Raw genomic sequence first — 22,155 nt, forward strand, 5'->3', positions numbered from 1 at the left:
TTTATATTTGTATATTTTAATTCACTTTTCAATAGTAGATAAACTGGATCATTTCTCCATGTTTAATGTTTGGCAGCTGATCTGACAGATTTTGTTTTACACTGTTTGTAGCTTATTTTCTCATATTTAAGAAAACATGTGGGGTTTTTTTAACTGTTTTTTTTTTTAAGTTATAATTTACATACAGGAAAATTCGCTCTTTTTGGTGTAAAGTTTTATGAGTTTTGACAAGCACAAAGAATTGAGTTAATCATGACAGAAAATCAAGATATAAAACAGTTCCATTGTCCTCAAAAGTTCCCTTATTCAGCCCCTTTGTGTTTAATTCTTTCCCCTAGGCACTGACCTTTTTTTAAAATCTTTTTTTCCTGGGGCGCCTGGGTGGCTCAGTGGGTTAAGCCGCTGCCTTCGGCTCAGGTCATGATCTCAGAGTCCTGGGATCGAGCCCGGCATCGGGCTCTCTGCGGGGGTGGGGGGGGGCTGCTTCCTCCTCTCTCTCTGCCTGCCTCTCTGCCTGCTTGTGATCTCTGTCAAATAAATAAAATCTTTAAAAAAAAAAATCTTTTTTTTCCTGCACCTGTAATTTTGCCTTTTGGAGAATATAGTATATAGAATATATATATATATATGTATAGAATATACCATATATATATATATAGTATATAGTATATATATGTATATATACTATATAGAATATAGTATAAATGGACTCACACAGTATGTAGCCTTTTGAGTCTGGCTTCTTATACTTAGCATGGTGCATTTGAGACTCATCATTTAGCAATAGTTGATTCCTTTTTGCTGTCTAGTAGTAACCCACTTTATGGGTGTACCTGCATGTGCTTATGCATCTACCTGTTGAAGGACATCCATGTTTCCGGTTTTCACAATTACAGAATAAAACCACTATAAATGTGTATGCAAATTTTTGTGAAAATATACGTTTTCAGTTCACTTGAGTAAAATTATAGGATTGGTATTGTTGATTCATGGTAAGTGTATGTATTCCCTGCTAAGAAATGGCCAAACTGGTTTTCAAAGTGGCTATACCATTTTATATTCCTGTTACCAATGTGTGAGAGCTCCCTTTTTATGCAAGTTTGGTAGCCCTTGGTATTCTCAATTTTTTTCCTTTGATATTTACCATTCTAATACACTTACTGCACTTACACCTGTTTTTGGTTTAAATGTACTTTTCCCCAGTTTACATTAAATTTTATTTATTTGACAGAGAGAGATCACAAGTAGTCAGAGAGGCAGGCAGAGGGAGAGGGGGAAGTAGGCTCCCTGTTGAGCAGAGCCCGATGCACCCAGGACCCTGAGATCATGACCTGAGCCGACCCCTCTTTGTCCATTTTTAAAATGGCTTCTTTGTTTTCATATTATTGCATCCTAAGAGTTCTTTGCATATTCTGGACACAAGTCCTTTTTTAAGATCTGTTTTACAAGTATTTTCTTCCAGTCTTATCTTTTCATTTTTTCAAGGATATCTTTCACAGAAGATTTTGATTTTGATGAAGTGTCACGTACCATTTTTTTCTTTGATGGGTTATGCTTTTGATCTCATCTCTAGGAAGTCTTTCATGGAGCTTTTTGACTCCGTAAATATATGTCTTTCATTCACCAAATTTTAAAAGCCTTTGGCCTTTTTTTCCCCCACATATTTTTTCTGTACCATTTTCTTTCTGTCTCCTTCTGAGACTCTAATTGCATAAATACTGGATCTTTTGCTATTGTCTTACATTTTCTCCAAACTCCCCGCCGCCATCTTTTCTGGATAATTTCTATTGGTCTTTCCTCAAGTTGACTGCGTGATATACCTCCTTTGTAGAAATTCATAGGATAGAGTAGCATAGAAAGGCTCTGAGAAATTCCACAGTAGAGACATCCAGTGTTTCCCAACTTCCAAGACATATTTGATCACAGAACTCTATTTTTATGTAATACATATTGATAGCCCTGACAACCTGTGGCTACAGGTTAGTTAGTAATAATTTTGGCAGTTATCCTTTAAGGAATAGATAGAAATGGTTTATAAGGACCTTATCCAAGTATAGGCTGCCCATGGGGTTACATTTCATTTATAGGGCATGTCTTTCTGAAGAATTCTTTTATAGAGGCTACCATGTTTAATTTAAAATAGGCATGCATTTGATTTATAAGATGTAAATAGTAGAACACAGTTGTGATTTAGAGAGATTATCTAGACCAGTGGTTGGAAACCTTTTGTACTTCATTCTGTACCAAGCCTGGATCACTAAACACTCTTTCAAAAAAAGTTTTTTTTTTTTTAAATAGGCTCCACATTGGGTACGGAGCTCAATGTGGGGCTCAGACCCACGATCCTGAGATCAAGAACTGAGTTGATACCAAGAGTTGGACCCTACTAATCACTCTTTCAAAATAACTGGTTCTAATAGGTCAGAAATTAGAAACAAGCCCTTGCTATTGTAGAAAGTTAAATGTCTGCAGCACTTGTTACATCTTGGCTATGTGCAGTAAACTTGAGAGACACTGTAAATCATGATTGTATTATTTTACAAGGGAAGAAATAGGTCCATACAATCTATTTTTAATAATCCAATCTTTAAAAAATAATTATTTCCCATCCGCCATTGTATGGGGACAGTATTGAAAACTTGGAGAATATTGGAAAGATTAAAAGAAGGGAGAAAAAGAGCACTCAGAGAACAAAATCAATTATTATTAACATTTCTTCTCTGTTTTTCTTTTTTTAGTATACATATTGGTTATTTCACTATATAGATGGCTTTTATTCTAGTTTTTAAAAAACATTACTATACTAAAACATTCTGTTCTGTCATTAAAAACTTTTCATAGTTTACTTTGACATTTTCTGAAATGTCAAAGATTTTTTATTTTAAAATTTTTGTAAATAAACATAATGGGTTAGGGATGTACATTTTTGAAGGTTCCTAATAGATAGTGTCACACTGTTTTCCAGAGGGTGAGCCATCTCTTTTCAGAATTTAAAAATTCCCTTTATAAGTCTGTTAAATATAATGAGTACAGTTTTTAGAGGGACAAAGTAAGCAAAATAGTACATCTGTTTTGGAAAATATTCAATATTGCCTCTTCCCTTTTTGTCATTTTCCACCTGTTTGAAGTTTAACTCCTCTTATTTATTATAACACAGGTCTGTTTTATGGTTCAGAGACAAACACATTTATCAGACTGTGATATACTATGTTGATCTTGTCTCAATAGATTTGGGATAAAACCAGCTTGGAATGCTTGAAAGTGTTAACAGGACATACTGGCTCTGTCCTTTGTCTCCAGTATGATGAACGTGTCATTGTGACTGGTTCTTCAGACTCTACAGTGAGGTGAGTGATTTGGCTTCACTGAACTTACATGTCTTCCAGGAGAAGAATGAGATTGCACCCTTTTCTGGCATAAGAGCACACATACTTTGTGTATGTTTTTGTATGCTGTATTTCAAAACCACTTTAGATGTCGGTTTATTTGAACAAAGTAGGCTGGAAAGCTAACTTTCATTAAGTAGGTCCTATTCTCATTGCTGTGTGTTACAGAGATGGCAGTGTACTTTTGTATAAAAGCACATGACCTAGTATTAGGTTCACTTTCTCCTGGAAGACCATGCTCCAGAAAAGTTGCCAACATGCTTAGTATCTTTTCTCGGACTCAGTGCTTCTAGGCCGCTACTTTTGCCTTATAAGCCTGCGTCTTTCCTCCTTTGCTCTGTGTGAACTTGTACTCTTGGGAGATGGGGTTTACAGAAAAGCTATAGCAAAAGAGGGCTGCCTCCGAGAGCCCTGTAGGTCGTGGATGTCCCCAGTTGGATGCTGGCTTTGTTCATAAAGCAGTTGGGTAAGTAGATGAGTGTGGAAATTGATAAGATGTCCTGACCTACAGTCTCTAGTTTGCAGTAGATAAATTAGAGACTCAGTGGCCTGTCAAAGGTCAAGAAGAACCTTAAGTTGGGAAGGTCCTCGATTCCCCAGCTACCACACTGCCTTCCCCCGGTCACCTAAGACTCCCTGCAGAGCCCATCTCCTTAAAGACTCATTTTGTTGTCCTCAACATGAGCTTACAAGCGCTGTGCCTGAATACTTGATGCTAAATAAACCTAAACCTGGGCAGAGCCAGTATTGGCCTTCCTTTCTTGAAACACTCTCAGTACTTCTCAGCAGATAGAATAATTGCTTCTGGGGGCTCCTTTTAAGCACGATCTTAGGTGTCAGATCCTAGTCACCAAATACAAGTGAAGCTTGACACCTCCCCAGCCTACTACTAAGTATGGGCACAGGGCACACATGCTAGCCTCTTTTCCTGGTTGTCTTAACAGTGCCACATTGGGCTTTTCTGTTCTCATGCAGAGTCTGGGATGTGAACACGGGTGAAGTTCTCAACACGCTGATCCACCACAATGAGGCTGTACTGCACTTACGCTTCAGCAATGGACTGATGGTGACCTGTTCCAAGGACCGCTCCATCGCTGTGTGGGACATGGCTTCTGCCACCGATATCACTTTACGCCGTGTCCTTGTTGGCCACCGTGCTGCTGTCAATGTAGTAGACTTTGATGATAAATACATTGTGTCTGCCTCTGGTGACAGAACCATCAAAGTGAGTGTCTTCAGTCATAACTCTCCTTATTCGTGTCCCTATTAGAATACAGGGAAAGTAGAGGTGGCTTTTACCAAGCTGGTACCTGGCAGAATCTCTGTTCTCTTCCATTTGTGCTTGATCCCTTGTGCTTCTGGAATCACAGGCAAGGTCAGAGGAAAGGGTCATGGGTCCAGGGTACAGAGGAGCCCTCTATTGCATGAAGCGACACTGTTGGTCACATTTTGAAGGGAAAGAGAACTAACTTGTGGCACATGTAGTGGGTGCTAGGAGCTTTTCATTGCTAATGTCACTCCATCTTTCCGGCACTCTTTTGAGGCAGGTACAGCCTTTGTTTTACAGAGGGCCTCGGAGAGTAGAGAACTGGGCTGGAGACGACACAGCGAGTTAGTGGCAGAGCTGGGATTCGATTTGGTCATTATTCACTTAATTTGGAGAACCTGCCATGCCATAGACCCTGGGCTGGGTGCTGGAGATAGAGTAATGTATAAGGCATACCTGCCATTGGGAAGCTCAGCGTGTGGTGGGTAGCTGGCATGAGACGAATGGCTGTAGTCTAGGGCGGTTCATGGGATGTGGTAGATGCACTGATTGCAGTATCCATATTAACTTTTTTAAATTTTAGCTTCTGTTTTTATAACAACTTTATTGAGATATAATTCATGTACCATAAGATTTACCCTTTAAAGCATGCGATCCAGTGGCCTTTAGTATAGTCATAGCATTAGCCATCACTAGTTTCAGAACATTTTCTTTGCCCTCTGTAAAAACCTCATACCTGTTGACAGTCAGCCCCTGTTCTCTTCTCCTGGTCCCTGGCAATCACTCATCTACTTTTTCTCCATGGATTTGCCTCTCCCCCATTTCATATTAATGTAGTCATACAATATGTGACCTTTTCTGTCTGGCTTTTTGCACTTAGTAGAGTGTTTTCATGGTTCACCCATGAATATTGTAGCATGTATCAGTATGTCATTCATTCTAATGACTGAAGGAAATTCCATTGTGGATGTGCCATGTTCTTTTTGTCCACTTGTCAGTTGATGGACTTCTTGATGGTTTGCACTTTTTATTTGTTATAAATAGTGCTGCCATAAGCATATGTGTGCAAGCTTTTGCATGAACATGCATTCTTAGTTCTCTAGGAAGGTAACTCTGGGTTTCACATTTTGAGGAACTGCCAAACTTGTTTCCAAAGTGGCTGTACCATTTTAAAATCCCACCAGCAATGTGTGAGTGTTTCGATTTGGTTCAGAAAACCTTTTTTAGGAGCAGCACTCGTTAGCATTCTAGAGTCTACTTGCTAGCCTCACAATTCACAAAGATGGCATCAAACTTTAGATGGAGTGGTCTGGAAGCTGGACAAGTAGGGTTTGTATGTAGTCATTCACGCGCTGCTCAGTCACACCAATTGGAACAAGGTCACCGCTTGGAAGTTGAGAGGGTTTGGGCCTTTTTACAAAACAGCTGTTGCATAACATCAGCCTGGAGGGTGTCTCCATATCCTTGTCAGCACCTATTATTGTCTGTCTTTTTTATTGTAGCCATCCTAGTGGTCGTGCAATGGTCTCTCTGGTTTTGGTTTCCTTTTCTCTAGTGACTGATTATATTGAGCATCTTTTCAGTCCTTTGTGGCCATTTTTATCTTCTTTGGAGCAACATTTATTTAAATCCTTCACTAAAAATTGGATTGTTTTGGTTTTTTTATTGTTTAGTTGTAAAAGTTCTTTATATATTCTGGTTACAAGTCCCTTTGTAACCAGGGATATTGGTCTGCAAATATTCTCTTCCATCCCGTGAGTTCTCTTTTCATGTTCTTGATGGTGTTCTTTGAAACACAAATGACTTTAATTTTGATGAAGTCAGTTTATCAATTTTGTCTTTTGTTGCTTATGCTTTTGTTGTCATGTCTAAGAAACCATTGCCTAATCCAGGATCACAAAGATTTACTCCTATGTTTTCTTCTGAGAATTTCATAGTTTCAGCTCTCACGTTTAGGCCTTTGATCCATTCTGAATTAAACTTTTTGTGTATCGTGTGAGTTAGGGGTCCGACTTCATTCTTCCGCATGTGGATATCTAGTTATCCTACTCAACTACAAATGCAGCTGGTAAAATAATTCAGGGCACTTTGGTTGCTTTGTGTCTCCTTATTTGGCTTGTAATATATTAAGTGTGTCTGTGAACATCTAAGTCTTGCAGATGGTTTCACAAAAGAGAGATTATTTATTCCACATACATAATATTAGGAGTGATGTGTCAAAACAAATGGAGCTGTTCAAGGAACTATGCTGGAAAAGAGGAGGATGTGAAAGGTGAAACTTTTTCACATCAGTTACATTGGATTCGACATGTCAGCTGGCATGAAAACATAAAATCTGGCCCACACTCTTCCTTCTAGGCAAGTGAATGTCTGAACCATCCAGGAGATGTTCTCTTTGTGAATATCTCAAGGTTTGGAGATTTCACAGCTTCCCTCTGTGTTTCGTTCCTGTTTCATCACTCCGCAGCCAAGAAAACTGTTTGCTGGCCAATCTGTCCCCCAGCCTCCGTACCATATTTTATAGTCAAGTATTTTGGTCATTCTTAGACGCTCTTATTTTTTTAAAAAAAGATGTATTCTGAGGGGACTTTTCTGTATTTATTCTTAAAATATTGCTGATCTGTTCTACAGGTCTGGAGCACAAGTACCTGTGAATTTGTTCGTACTCTGAATGGACACAAGCGAGGCATCGCCTGTCTCCAGTACAGGGATCGGCTGGTTGTTAGTGGATCATCAGATAATACCATAAGGTGGGTAGAAGTTGGTGTGCGGACAGGACAGGCCAATTTTTGCCATACTTTTGACTCCTCTCCTGGCCCTGACATTTGAAAGACTGAGCCTTTGGAGATAGATACTTCAAATAAAAGAAACCTTTATTAATCTCTTGGGCTCTGCAGACTGAAGCAGGTAAACTGATTCCCCCAAAACATGTGTTTTAGAACCTCCTCCACCCAAGCACCCTTAATACCAGAGCCCGTCAGAACAGAGGACACTTTGTCTTGACTCTCTACTTTTCCTGTCTCCCTCACTAACAGCTGGGAGGAGCGTACTTTATCTATCTGTCTCATGAAAAGCCTGTGCTGCAGAATCACCTACTCCTGTCTTGTCTTATGTTTTATCTCCCTTTCTTCCTTCCAACACTCAGTGACCTCACTTTCTAATAAATATGACTATCCTTGTATTTAGTAAGAACTTCCCTTCAGTATCTGTTTACCAGTTCTTAGTCGTTTTCCCATCGTGCTAACATACACCAGTAGCTTTTTTATAATCAAATTTTTTAATGTTGGGGCAAAATAAAGATTGGTTTCAAGATAATTTTTAAAAGAAAGAAGGAAGGAGGGAATGAAACCACAACAATAGAGCTGATACTGCTGTGGGTTTTCTTTTATCATTTTAAGTTTTAAGGTATTATAAAAGTCAAGTGAGATCCTGAATCTTGGCACTTTGTATTACTTAACTCTTTCTGGAGTAGACAGTCCTTAACTTTCTCACTGAACTCTCTGAGGTTTTACAGAATAACACTGCATGTTTCCCCCAGGGAGGGGACCCCTTTGGAGTTAGTGGCAGTGCTGAATGGCTTTGTTCACAGTGGATTAGAGAAGCCGTCGTCACTGGCAATGATGAGAATATTTGGTGAGGGTGGCTGTGCTAAAATATTCCTGGGGCGGATGGTAAGAGCCACTGGTGGAGAGGCTGAGAAAAGCTGGTTACGGAATTAATTTGCCAACTTTGTTTTTGCACACGTTAGTTTGCTAGGCTTTCTTTTTGCAGAGAGTGTAGAAAATCAGTAATAGAAAAAATCTCAGTCTTCAGAATAAATCATACACCAAGAAATAGGCAGGATGTAGTCTCTGGGCTTATATTTCTGAGACACTTCATATACCTAATGAGAGGCTCCCACTTTGACCTCCTAAACTGGACAAACGCTAGTATGCAGAATTATGTAGGAAGGGGTGTCCCTAAGCCTCATCTGGAGAGGGAGACCACCATACTGGTCCACTGGTTCTAACTTCAGTGGGCCTCACGGACTCCAGGCCAGAAGTGTCTGGGGTGGAAGCCTAATCCTCCGGCTATACATACCATGTCCTCCCTGACCCACCCACGTACATGCCTTTTCTTCCTTACTGCCTGCAATCCCTGTCTCCCCAAGGAAAGTCCTTGTTAGACCATTTGGCTCCGTGGTTTCATCAATTCAGGTATCAAGAGAGTACCCAGGAACTAAGTACAATGGAAGTTTTCTTACCTCTTGATCTTATTTAAATAATAATACATGTGTATGATTTAAAAAACTGAATGAAAGAAAATACAGTAAGTAAGGCTTCTATCCAAATTAGTGCTTTTTTTTTTTAAGTTTTTATTTATTTACTGAAGTAATCTCTACACGCAATGTGGGGCTCGAGCTCACTACCCTGAGATCAAGAGTCAGATGCTCTTCCAACTGAGCCAGCCCGCCGCCCCCACAGATTAGTGCTTTAAAATACACAGATGGTACAAATGTACAGACATATCTTTCTACGTGGATAGTTTGGGCTGGGAGTGAGATAGAAACAAGTCCAGGAACGTGAAAATCACATATGGGACAGGTAAGAGGAACTCAAGGAGAGTGTGAATCATGTATGGGAGGTTGTTTCACAGAGATCTGTTTTACTTTCCAGGCTATGGGATATCGAATGTGGTGCCTGTTTAAGAGTCCTAGAGGGACACGAAGAATTGGTCCGATGTATCCGGTTTGATAATAAGAGGATTGTCAGTGGGGCCTACGATGGGTATGTATTTCAGATTTTTCAGTGCACCGCTGTCACTGTATCTAGAGGGAAAATGAGCACTGTATATTCAGCAGCCAAATACTTGCCGACTCTGTGTTAGATCCTTTCCGTGTAACAGATGGTAGATGTCACTATACTGCCTGATCATGTCCAGGTCCTTGGGCCCAGAAGGATGAGTGGTCTTGCCCTGACTCCTGCAGTAGCAGAGCCTCTGGAACTCCTGTGCTTACACCTTTAACCATTATTGTAAACTGTGGGAGTAGCTTAAGTTGTGCAAGAATTCAGTTCTTTGCCTTAGCCCTAAATTAAGCCAGCTATGTGTGTGTGTGTGCACATAATGATACATTTCCTTTCCCCTTTTGGCTAATTGAACAAATACTCTTTAAAAAGCCTTATGACTTTTTAAATGAGCAAATGGCAGCAGTAAACTTTTCAAGGTGACCTTATGTATACTTCACTAAGGGACTAGTTGGTCTGTGTATGCTCCTATTATTAACTTCCAGCATTTGCTTAGTTTGAAGAAAGGTATCCTTGGAATTTCACAGAGAGCCCTAGCTTCTGTCAGCAGCACCTACTCAGCTCCAGAGAGCCCCCTGAGGAATGAATTTGGTGACATAGATTATCAAGTCAGGAACTGGTTTTAGATAGCCTGAAATTGTTTTCTTGTCTCCCTTAAAAAATATTTCTTCACAGTTTAGCAATTCTGAGAATGTGGAGGTCCTTATTTTTTCCCAAATCAAGTATAGTTGGTTTAAATAACTTGTAAAAATGTAAGCTTGTTCTCCATTTGCTTTTTTTTTTTTTTAAATATGTGGGAAGAGCGAGATCAGTTTTGTTTTGTTTTGTTTTTTTTAAAGATTTTCATTTATTTATTTGGCAGACATAATCACAAGTAGGCAGAGAGGCAGGCAGAGAGAGAGAGGAGGAAGCAGGCTCCCCACTGAGCAGAGAGCCCGATGCAGGGCTCGATCCCAGACCCTGGGATCATGACCTGAGCCAAATGCAGAGGCTTTAACCCACTGAGCCAAGGAAGTGCTTGACAGTATATAAAATACTAATTTTTCTACCAATGGCAATTTTTCTTTTCTAGGAAAATTAAAGTTTGGGACTTACAAGCTGCTCTTGACCCTCGAGCCCCAGCAAGTACTTTGTGTTTGCGCACGTTGGTGGTATGTAATCTATTGAAAGGGCAGCAGTTCTTGTGCTGGGGGGAGGGCAACCTGCAGATAGCCCTGCCTAGGTGTACCCCAGAAGGGTTGTGTACCTCACAGTGTGCCTTCAGGGAAATGCACAGTTTTGTTCCTTTTGGTTAGCCAAAATCAGAGCATAATTGACATTTACATTACAGTGAGCTCTTTCCTAAGGACCATGAACACAACTTAAAATGTGAAAGCGGGAGTCCTCATATGTAGATGGATTGGTTACCTCATAGAGCACAAAGTATTTCCTTCCTATAGATTTGGGAGATTTCATAATATGGGTATCTGGCTACATTATATTTTTATAATACAGCCACATGTTTGTATTATGATGGAATTTCTGTATTCTGGATTATTGCTTTGGCATATAAAAATATTTTATTTTTATATGTTATCTTGCTTTAGCAACTTTGGCAGGCTCATTATTTCTAATAGTCTGGTTGCTTTTGTTACATTAATGAGGAGACAGTTGTTTAAAAATAGTGCTAGATTGTTCCTATTTTCAGTAGCTTTACCTTTTATTCCTGTTTCTTTGCTTCTTAAAGTGATTAGAGCATGCAGCACTATGGTTAGGGCCATTCTTGTTTTCTTGATTTTAATGAGAATGCTTCTCTTTCACCATTAATTTTGATTTTGGCTGTGGTTGAGATAGATCCTCTTGGTACTGTTAAAAACGTTACCTTCTGGCTCTGCTTTTTACAGCGTATCAAGCATGGGTATTTAATAATGTTTTTTACCTTTCCAAGATCTTTGGTGAAGTGAGCACATAGTTTTTCTTCTTTGACATATAAGTGAGCCAGGATCTCAGATACAGAGATTAATTCAAAGAAAAGGCTTAGAAGGAAAAGCCAAAGTAGTTGCTCCTGGCGTGAGGGACAAGGCTCAGTAAGCTCTGGAACATTGGTTAGGCAGCAGGGATAAGTAGCTGCATTTCCAGCCTGTACCAGATCACTGATAGTGAGAGATGAGGGACTGAAAAGGTCTCATTTTACTCAGCAAGTTGTTACATTTCACAGGAACATTCTGGACGTGTGTTTCGGCTACAGTTTGATGAATTTCAGATCATCAGCAGCTCCCATGATGACACTATTTTGATTTGGGATTTCTTAAATGTGCCTCCCAGTGCCCAGAATGAGACCCGTTCTCCCTCCAGAACATACACTTACATCTCCAGATAACAGTCTGCACTTTACCCGTTTCAGGTGAGTACCCCCCCCCCCCCCCCCCCCCCCCCCCCCGTTTAACCTTACTCATTGAATTCACCCTCCCTCTGGGGCCGTGTTGTGATCTGGGTTCCCTGTTCATAGGAACCACGGTGGTTAGTGTTTGTTAGCTGCCTCAGCTTTGCAGAGTTCCATCGTCAGGCTAGATCTTTATGGTCGCATTAAAATGAGGTTGAAATTGGAATCCTGCATATTGTGGGTTTTCACACTGGCAGACAACGTGATTCCTATTTTTTTAAAGCGTTTTCCTGAATGGTTTCCCAGGTCATATCAGTTTAACACAGGTAAAGTCCTTCAAAATCTGTTTTGGGGTATAGGAATCTCTTTTTTCTCTTTCCTGTTTTTCTTTTATTTGAAAAAAAAAATATTACCATCATCCGAACACTCAGAATTCTCCCTCTGCCCCCATTATAATCCACCCATAATCACTGTTCACTAAAAGAGGGATGTGTTTGTTGTGAGAGCCCCTAAAATCCGTTCTTCATCCATTAGACACAACATGTACCCTGGAAGCAAAGCCCTTTGCTCTGGTTACAGGAAGACTTAGAGCCATTGTAACCATTGATGATGGCATGTTTTGATTACTAAGGGTGTCCAACCTAGAGGATGAGAAGCCTTACTTGGCTGTGTCCTGGGACCCGATGGCCTTGTTCATCTGGAGCAGTATTTCCAACTCTGAAAATTTTGCAAGGGGGCCAATAAATTCTGTGTACGTGAAACTTTGCAGATGGAATAAATATGTTTGTACCTATCTGTATTACTGTGTATATATGTATGTAAAGACTGATTAATAAAATTCGTATATATTTTAAAATATTACTTAATACTTAGTGGCTCTTTATCATTATCTATTTTCCTGTGCATTAAATATTAAAAGTATAAATAAAGTTTATGTGCAGTATTGTGAAATTCTTTTTGATGAAAAGATAGGGCTTCTAGATCACCAAGTTACCATTGTTTCTAATATTTCTTACTTGAGACTCTAAGACCCAAAACACAGATATCGAGGAAGTTTGTCTTAAAGGCTCAGCTGACTACAGTCAGAGGCCAGATTTGTTCCACTGCCTGATTTGATTCCCCTACCACAGCAAGCTAATAAGAATAGCTTTTGACACTTTTTTAAATAATGGAAAAAAAAATAAAAGAAGAATACTATTTCATGACACATGAAAATTATGTGAAATTCAATTCTAGTGTTCCTAAATAAAGTTTTATTATAATAGCCACTCTCATTGGTTTACATACTACCTCTGGCCATTTTCATACTTCATCGGCAGAGGTGAATATTTACCACAGAGATGATATGGCTTGCAACGTCTAAAATATTTATTATACAGCTCTTTGAGGAAAAGTTTGCTGACCTCCATTCTTGCCCCTGTGCCATCTATTAGTGATAAACCAAGGGTCTGCGTCAGGAATGGCAAAAAAGCTTTTTCTTCATGCTGGCTGAGTTTGATCAGCAGCGCCTGACTGGAGTCCTGTCTTCAGAAGGATTCTGGGACCCTATGTGGGCCTCAGAGGGTTATGTGCTGTGATGGGTTGTCAATGTCTGCCTGGGTGTGGGAGGTGAGCAGTAATGACCTGTAAGCCACATACATAGCTTCTGTTCCTGGTCCCAAGTGTGTTCATACCATCTCATGATAGTGACCCTCTATCTGCCTTGCTACTTTCTCTCTGGATAGATTCTTCATAAGTTGAAAAACCCTTATGGCAGAATTATTACATTTATTGAATAGAGTCTTAAAATAGTTATCAAAGGGAATTACAGAGGAAGAAGGCAAGGATCTCTTGAATGATTGCTCCTCCCCACTTGAACCTTCCTTCCCAGAAATCCTAAGAAAATACAGGGAAGGAGGAATGGACCCACATGAAAACTGCTTTCCCTCCCGGTCTTTGCTATCCCTTTCCCACTCTCCATTCTGCTCTCACAGAATCATCTTGGGCTCTGCGCCTGCCATCCTCTGCCTTACTGGCTTCCTGCTGTCTAAAGGATTAAGGTTCAACTACTTCAGTTAGCTGACAGGAGTTTCAGCATCTAGTTGTTACCTTCTGTCCTCACGACCCACCCTCCCCATGTCCCAGTCTCCCATTACTCCTTTCCAAAAACCTAGTGTGGCAATCAGACTGAATTCTGTTTCTCCACTTACATTATCGTAGTGCAGACCTCTACCATATCCCTCCCCTCTGTGTGTTGTTATGGCTTTTAGACACCCCCACCCCAGTTTTGCCCTTTACCTCATTTGGCTTAATTTATTATTTGATACTGAAATAGTTTGTATGCCTTTCTCCTTCCCCAGGGTGAGGAGCTCCTTTTCTTGTGGAACTCCAGTGTTCAGTCGAGTGCTTAAGTACTAAAAGTGTTTATTGATTTTTGTTGGGCCAGTGACACCCAGGGCCAAAATAACCTGTTTGTGTTTTTTCTCCTAGGCCACGTAAGAATTTGCCCTTAAATAGACAAGTGTGTGTACAGCTATAGCTGTACTATAGTGTATTCTGCAGCCATTTTCAGCAAGCATAAAGATGATATAAGTCAGTAAAAAATTGGGATAAATCATCTGAACTGGCAGGGTCAGGTGTTAGATAGATTCCGTACATAGACAAGGACCTAGATATACAGGTCTCCCTCTGCCCTGTCCCTGTTGCTGTTTTTTTAAATCAGTTTTATGGAGGTACGATTTGTATAAAAATTGTACTCACTTAGAGTACTGTTTGATGAGTTTTTACAAATATATATAATCCCTGAAATTCCTCCACAGTCAAGATAAGGACATTTCTATCACCCCTAAATGTTCACTTCTGTCACCGTTGTAGTCAAAGCCTGGCCCCTCCCAGCCTTAGCAAACACTGACCAGCTTTCTGTCATTAGATGAGTGTACATTTTCTTGGGCTGCACTGTTCAAGATGGTAGTCAGTAGCTACTTGTGGCTACTGAGATCTTGAAATGTGGCCAGTGGGACTTGGGAACTATATCTTAAATTATATATTAATTGAATTTAATTGAATATTTAATTGTACTTTAAATTTAAATAGCTACATGTAGGTAGTGGTTACTGTTTGGACCAGCATATTTTAGTTTTGTATTTTGAGCTTTTACATTTCGGTTTTGATATGAGTTAATTTTTGTGTATGGTGTGAGGTGACGTCATTGGTCTTTTTTTTTTTTTTTAATAGTTGTCTAGTTGTTCCAGTACTATTTGATTAAAAGAGTTTTCTCGTCCCATAGAATTTATTTAGCACTTTTGTCCAAAAATCATTTGACCCCTTATTTGTAGGTCAGTTTCTGGACTCTATTCTAAGTCCATGATTTATGTAGCTCTTCTTTCGCCAATACCGTAAAGTTAATAATTTTCCAACTTAAAAAATATTGTCTTGACCATTATTCATAGTCCGTTTTGAATTAGATTGTTAAATTCTGTGAAGAGGACTACTGGGTTTATAATTAAGACTGCATTAAACCATAATATCATTTTGGGGGAGAATTTGCACCTTAATAAATTTTGAGTCTTCCAATCCATGAACATGGTATATCTCTATTATTTAGGTCTTCAGTTTCTCTTAAGCAGTATTTTGCAGGCTTTAGTATAGAAGCCGTGCACATCTTTTGTTAAACTTATCGCATTCTCTTTCTTTTCTAAACTGTGCATTTTCATCTGCACATTGCTTTAGCTGCATGCTGCCTCTGTTTTTATTTTTCCACATAAGGGAAGTGGATAAAATAGAACATGGACAACTGCAGCTATAGCTTAGCTTCTGCAATAATGGATACGTTCAGGGGAATAGGTGTATCTGAGAACAACTTAACTGTAACTCTTTCGTATTTTTGATGTGTTTTTGTCTTTGTATTCTGTTTAGAGAGGCTCTTTGTATTCTGTTTAGAGAGGCACGTGCTAAAATCCAAGACATCCATAGTATGTTTTTCCTCTCTGGCATATTTAATAGATGAAATTTAGAACATAGTAAACTTTGACAAATTGAGCACCTTTTATATACTACTCTAAACTGCCCTGAAACAAGATTTCTTTGGTTGAGAAATGAAGGAATGATCACCAGTGGTGTTTATCTCATTGGCTGTGGTAGAAAGGAAACTGGTTTTACTTCTTCTGGGCCTTCCTCCTGTCCCCTTCTTGGGAATCTCAGAACAACTGCCCTTGTTGTGATCCACAATTATAAATCAATGGAAAAATCTTATCTACTGTTTAAGCAGCACAAGCAATGAAACCTCAAATGTGTTTGTCTCTTCAAAGTGAATTACTTTTGACAACCTTGGCAGTCAGCTCTATAGATTTTACTATTCGTTTCCAAATTCTTTTCATTTATTGTAACATGAAAAAAATTATTACCATGTGATACTGTAAGATTTATGCATAATGAGAAACACTACCCTAACGATGATTTAACCTTGCAGTAAAATATTCAACCCTAAAATAAAAGGTAAGAGTATTTCTGTGTCAGGAAATAAAATAGTAGATATATTTGCTGAGTCATTTTTTTTCAAATTACTAACTCCTAAGAGCCTAATATGTACAGTAGCTCTTTTTTTTTTATTACAAGACAATATATGATTATTATTAGGAAATTAGAATAAGTAGATAAGCCAAAAGAAGGAAATGAACTCCTACTCCTGGTTTACCATTGTTAATTTCCTTGTATATGACCTTTCAGGCTTCTGTACATGTTTTATAATTCTTTTTTTTCCCTTTGTTGCAAAACTATTCTATGTCCATAATGTCAATATTTGCCTAAATTATCATTTCTAATGGCAAAATAATAGTTGTTTAGATAGGCCCTGTGTTATTATATATATATTTCTCCCCAGTTTTTAGCTGTTATAAAACACATTGTCATAATCAATTATATAGCTTAATCTTTGCTTTTTCTTTATTTTTCCTTGATTTCTTTCTTTCTTTTTTTTTTTTTAATTTGAGAGAGAGAGAGAGCATAGGTGGGAGAGAGGTACAGGGAGAGGGAGAGAATCTCAAGCAGACTTCATTGCCGCGGACCTGACTCAGGGCTCGATCTCACAGCCCTGAGATTGTGACCTGAGCCAAAACCAACAGTCAGTTGCTCAACTGAATGTGCCACCCAGGCACCCCAAATCATTGCTTTTAATACCATTGGATAAATTCTAGAAATGTCTGTAGTGTCTGAGTTGAAAGGTATGGTGTTTAAAGACTTGGATGCACAGAGGCACGTTACTCCCCTGTAGAGTTAAGTCGGTTTATGTTCCCACCAGCAGTGTTTGAGAGTACCTACTTCTTATCTGTGGGCTTTACTAATTTAAAAATAAGACTCTTAAAGATCCTTCATGTGAAAACAGCAGTGAATGAAATTAAATCTCTCATTCAGGTTGATTGAGAAATCATTGAGAAAGATTCTTGATCTTTATAAAAATTGACAATATTTTAGGAAAGTTCCCTTTGAAAAAATATAAGCTTTAAAAAAATCTTTCTCCTCTCTGTCTTTTTTTTTTGTCAGAGAATTTTAGACATAAAGGTAACTTTTAAATCTTCTAGCCCAGTGGTTTAGTGCTGTGTTTGGAAAGCATTGTGACCCATCAGTGATTGTGAAATCATTTTAATGGACTTTGACTTTGTTTTGATGAAATTTAGAATAGAAAATGTTAGCCTGCATTGTATGTAGTAATGATGAGTTTAGGTACGTGCGTGTGTGTGTACATATTTGTACATGGATGAATTTAGAGATTATTCTGTGTTTCTGACTCAAGGTCATGGTCACAGTAATATGTAATATTCAGTAGTCTTAACCTCTACACTGCATTTTCCTTTTATAAATGATTTATTTAAAAAAGAAGTAACTTCTGATTAGCATTCTATTTAGAAGGAATACTTTATTTACTAGCCTTTGCATATTTTTGATTCACAGCGATAGATGAGATCTCTCAGGAAGATAGAGACCAGTCCTTTTAGGCTCTGGATGTCCTAAAAGATAATACTAAGTAGAAAATCTAACATGAAGCCTGTTTTATTACATGCATAATTTTTAGCAGCAAGCACTGACAGTTGATAAGTTATAGGGTTGGGCATCTCTTCAAGTTCCCTCTCTGTCCCTTAATGGCTAATGCTTTGAATTAAGCAGTGTCTCTGAGCCTTAGTTCTCTTATTCATCAAGTGGTATCATAGTTTCCACCTCATAAGATTGTTGCAAGGTTTAAATAAATACAATGCCTGGTATGTATTACATTCAGAACAACTTGCAGCTTTTAGTTTTGATGCTGATGACATTTGAAAGTACTGTGTTGCTTGTGCATGAGTACGTGTCTGTGTGGATGTGGACGGACTGTGGTGTATATCTCCATGTCTAACCAGAATATCCATCCATACTCCCTTTGTTTTTTGTTTTGTTTTGTTTTGTTTTCCCAGGGTTTCCTAGTCTTGAACTACTGGCTACATGGCTACCAAATGCCTAAGGGAGTTCTTCACAGCTGAGTTATGAAGCTGGAATTGGTTCTAGACGCTGGGTAGATGCAAAGCAGCCTAACTCTTCCAAGTACCAACATTTCTCACCTCCGATTCCGGCCTCTACTTTGAGAAGGATACCTTAGCCTCACCGACTTCCAGTAGAACAGAAGCCCATTTCCTCCCCCCATCAGTGAAAAAAAAAATCTAACGCTTCAAATGTAAATTGTTCATATAAAAGGAACATACAGTCTGTTTTACAGAAGTAAATCGACCATCAAGAGAAGACTGGCCTCTAATTTATATTGCTTTGCACTTTGGTCTGATATTAAGAAACAGCATTCTTCTTTGGTGAAATTTTGGGTGCCAAACACCTACCCAGAATGTCCAGGGCTTTCCTTTTCAGAAGTTAGCATTCTCCTTTTGACCGTCCAAGTCATTATGAATTCTGACCTGTATTAGGAACATGTTGGACAATGGAAAAATTTCTCTGGATTGTTTTAGTCATATTTTTTGGATTTTCCTTTCTGTACCAATTTCTTTTAATTTAAAGAACTATAAGCCAGGCTATATTATCTCCCAACAGGTAATATAGCTCTTTTCTTTTATTAACTGTTCTCTCTGTATCCCAACCATCTCCTGATATTTGGTAGAGTAACACTTTTACACGTGTGCTTGCCTCCTAATTTAAAATACTGTATCCGCATGTAGATATAATGTACATAACAGTTTAACCTCAAGGTTGCTGGAGTCAGGGCCCCTGTGCCTGAGACACTAATACAGAGTGTGTTCGCACTTAGCCATGGGCTGGGCTCAAGAACCTGATACCAGGGTTGATGTGGATTACCTAGAACCCTTCCTGCAGTATTCATATGGTATTTTTATTTTGTCATTGTCATTTTGTGTGTATGTGTGTGGTGTGCGTGTTTTTAATGGGACTCTTGTTTTAAAATGTAATTTCTAAAGTTTAACACAAAATGTTTTATTCATTGTGTAGCATATATAACAGAGAGGTACCTTAAAATTTTTTGTTGTTCTTTTCATCGTTAAGTACTCCTGAGTACTAGTGGTCTCTTCCCATGGTATTCATTTGACTTTACTGTCAAAGATCATTATTCTGTGCATTAGTATCCCTGGAAAGGGAGGAACAAGAAGGCCCTGCTAACTGGGTTTCCTGGCTCTGGAATGCACGCATCCTGGCGTGGATGTCGCATCCCCACTGGGGTGGTAACAGGGCCTGCTTGTGTGCTGGAGCCTGTTATGCCAGGTCAGTTTGGTTCAGAGGCCCATCTCGAGTGGAGGGGTACTCCTACGTGGTGCAAAACTTCAAGCTCATGAACCCCATTCCCGTCATCTCTGGTGTCGCCCGCTGCTGTGGCCCTGGCGGGTTCTCAGAACTGCTCTGCAGCCTGAATGTGTGAATGGCACTATCATGCTGACCGTGCATGGAAAGGACTCCGGCATTCGGTTGGCACTCCTTTTCCCTTGTTCGATATTAGGTTCTGATTTGCCCCTTGCCATTGTTTCCAAAGATTAAGGAATGTCAGTAACATTTTAAAGGACCAATAAGAACCTCCCATTGACTAACCCTCTTCCCGAGGAAGCACACTCAACTACTAGAGGGAAGGGCCCTGGGCTCAGTTTTGTCCTTTGCATTGAGAACGGTGTGGGGATCAATGTGTGTGTATGTCATTTGTTTCATGGGTTGGCTTGGCTTTTTAGTTTTTCTTTTTCCTTTTTTAAAAATACATTCTCCCCTCCCACATGTTACCAGATTAATTTCTATTTTTGAGAAGTTGAGTCTCCAAGTGTAAGAAAAAGATAAGGAAATCTCTATTTGTGAGGTAGTTGTTGTAAGCTTGACAGAGGTTGTGGAAGTGAGTTAACTTGTACCACTCTCCACATGACAGCTTTATATCAAACTGGTTAGGCGAGCCCAGGATGAGGGAGGGGTGGGGGGAGGAGGCAATTCTTCTGAACGAATGGACTTTTTGTTGATGTTTTTGCATGTTTAATATAGAAGTTCTTGTTCCTTGGGAGATCATGGCCTTCGAATATGCACACAACCTTTGAATTGTGCCTATTAAATTATAGCAGGGGACTTTGGCACCCAAGGAATTCTCACTTTCTGGGATTATAGTAGTAATTCCCAGCCGTACCCTGGACTTTATTTTGCTAACCATAATTGAGCAACTGTAAATTACTGCTATATTACTGTTTTAAAGCACTGGGATAGTCTAATTCTAACTTGTAATTAATTATGTTTGCCAATTATCTGTTTGAAATAAATTTGTGTCTGAACAGCTATTGAAACTGTTAAATTGTACAGATATTATTCATGACAGCTTTGTACTGTGGAATGTGCTTAATAAAAAACAAAAAGTTTGACTTTTGTCCAATAAATTGCTAAGTAATGTCAATAAATCAAGTATGAGTATTATGCAGTACACCTAATCTGGCTTCATGCAATTGTTACTTCAGCTACTAGTTCAAGGCCAATTCTCTTAATAAAGTGTTGCGACACTCTGATGCTCTGTTAAGACATTTTTCAAAAACCAGTTCTGTTCTTTCAGTCATCCAGTGACGTCCCATTAAAGTTTGTAGATCTCGGGAGAGTGGAGTGAAAGCGGACTGCTTGTGGGCTCTTGGGGGGTTAGTGTGAGGCGATGCCAGGGTGCGCCCCGGGGTGTTCCCCCAGGACCCGGGAGCTAGCTTCGCGCAGTCTCCCAGCTGCTTCACAGGTTACTGGAGAACCACGAAGGGGGACCTTGGGTGGCCCTGGCGGCTCTGAGGGAGAGCGGAGCCCCTGGCGCTGGAAGAAGCGGGCTGCGGTGTGGCTTGCTCCCCGCGAGCCGCCGGCGTGCAGTCGTTGCGCTTCCCAGGTCCGCGGACGCGCAGGTCCCGGTCCTGTCCTAGAGCTGACGGAGCACGGTTTGTGTGTGCGGGGCGGGGACGGGGCGGGGGCCGGTGGGGGGGGGGTGGGAGGTGGGGTGTGTGGTGTGCTCCCAAGCCCGGGGTAGCAGCGGGTTCTCGGGATAACTGGCTCTCCCCGCGAGTCCGCCAGACCCGTGGACCTTGGGGCGGAGTCCTGCCACACTGCATTGCCTCCACCCGCTTTCCTTGTGAGGTTTTAAAAATCCGTAATACGCGGACCTTTGAGGAACCTCTTTGCAAGCCATGAGAATGAAAAGTGCTTCTCTCTTTCATCCTGGACCTTCAGTCCCTCCCGCAGTCGTCGTCCCGTTTTTGTGTCTCCTTTGACAGGGACTGATGCTCTGTGTATATGGCAGGCTCCGTGTCTGCATGCGTACATGTGTATATTACACACACACACACCTGTTCACACACCACCCCTAATGGCGACGGTGGCAGCTCCACGTGCTGGGCCGCGCTCTGCTTTGTCAGCCCCTGTTCTTCGGAACATCCTTCCGTGTCTGCGCCCGAGATTCTGCCGCCTCCGTGGCCACCGCCGCGTCACATTCGGTTTCCATCAGAGCTGGAGCTGGGGCAGTTTCTTGCCTTTTCTGATAGCGACCGTCATCTTTCACAGCTCTTCTATCCTTGCCTGTGCCGAGTGTGCAAAACCATTGGTAATTTGGGCTCATTGCGATGAACAGATGTTGTGCCCAAACACTGCTGCAGCGTGGGAAGGACCTCAGGTGTCCCAGGGTCTTAACCTCCCCAGTGGCCTCCGACCCTCACATCACAGAGCTGGTGTTCAGTTAATGATAGTTTCTATCTTCCTCAACAGGTGAGGCGTTACTGCAAGAAATGCACAGCTACAAATGCATCCCGTATTGGTGGTGGAGGTTCTAAGAGAGGTTTTGTAGAACTCCTTGGATATATAATCAGAGGATAGAGTGGTGCTTTGCCATTTTAGCCTGTTGGTTTTCTAGTT

General features: G+C 40.2%; 1 protein-coding gene across 17 annotated transcripts in view; it reads left to right on the top strand.

The window, feature by feature from the left end:
- FBXW11 (F-box and WD repeat domain containing 11) overlaps positions 1-20,786 on the top strand; it is a 121,617-nt gene extending 100,831 nt beyond the window's left edge. For 6 of the 17 annotated variants that reach the window (XM_082726108.1, XM_082726121.1, XM_082726118.1 and 3 more), the window contains 7 exons: positions 3,229-3,347; positions 4,362-4,611; positions 7,285-7,403; positions 9,309-9,419; positions 10,510-10,588; positions 11,635-11,820; positions 18,222-20,786. In XM_082726108.1, coding sequence (XP_082582234.1) covers positions 3,229-3,347; positions 4,362-4,611; positions 7,285-7,403; positions 9,309-9,419; positions 10,510-10,588; positions 11,635-11,796 — 840 coding nt within the window. In that variant the 3' untranslated portion in view covers positions 11,797-11,820; positions 18,222-20,786. Of the gene's footprint in view, positions 1-3,228; positions 3,348-4,361; positions 4,612-7,284; positions 7,404-9,308; positions 9,420-10,509; positions 10,589-11,634; positions 11,821-12,333; positions 12,661-18,221 lie in introns of those variants that run through there. The other 11 variants (XM_082726119.1, XM_082726113.1, XM_082726106.1 and 8 more) reach the window with 3 other exon arrangements.
- The last annotated feature ends 1,369 nt before the right edge of the window (positions 20,787-22,155 follow it).

Source organism: Mustela nivalis (assembly GCF_964662115.1).
Source record: "Mustela nivalis genome assembly, chromosome: 3".
NCBI lineage: Eukaryota > Metazoa > Chordata > Mammalia > Carnivora > Mustelidae > Mustela > Mustela nivalis.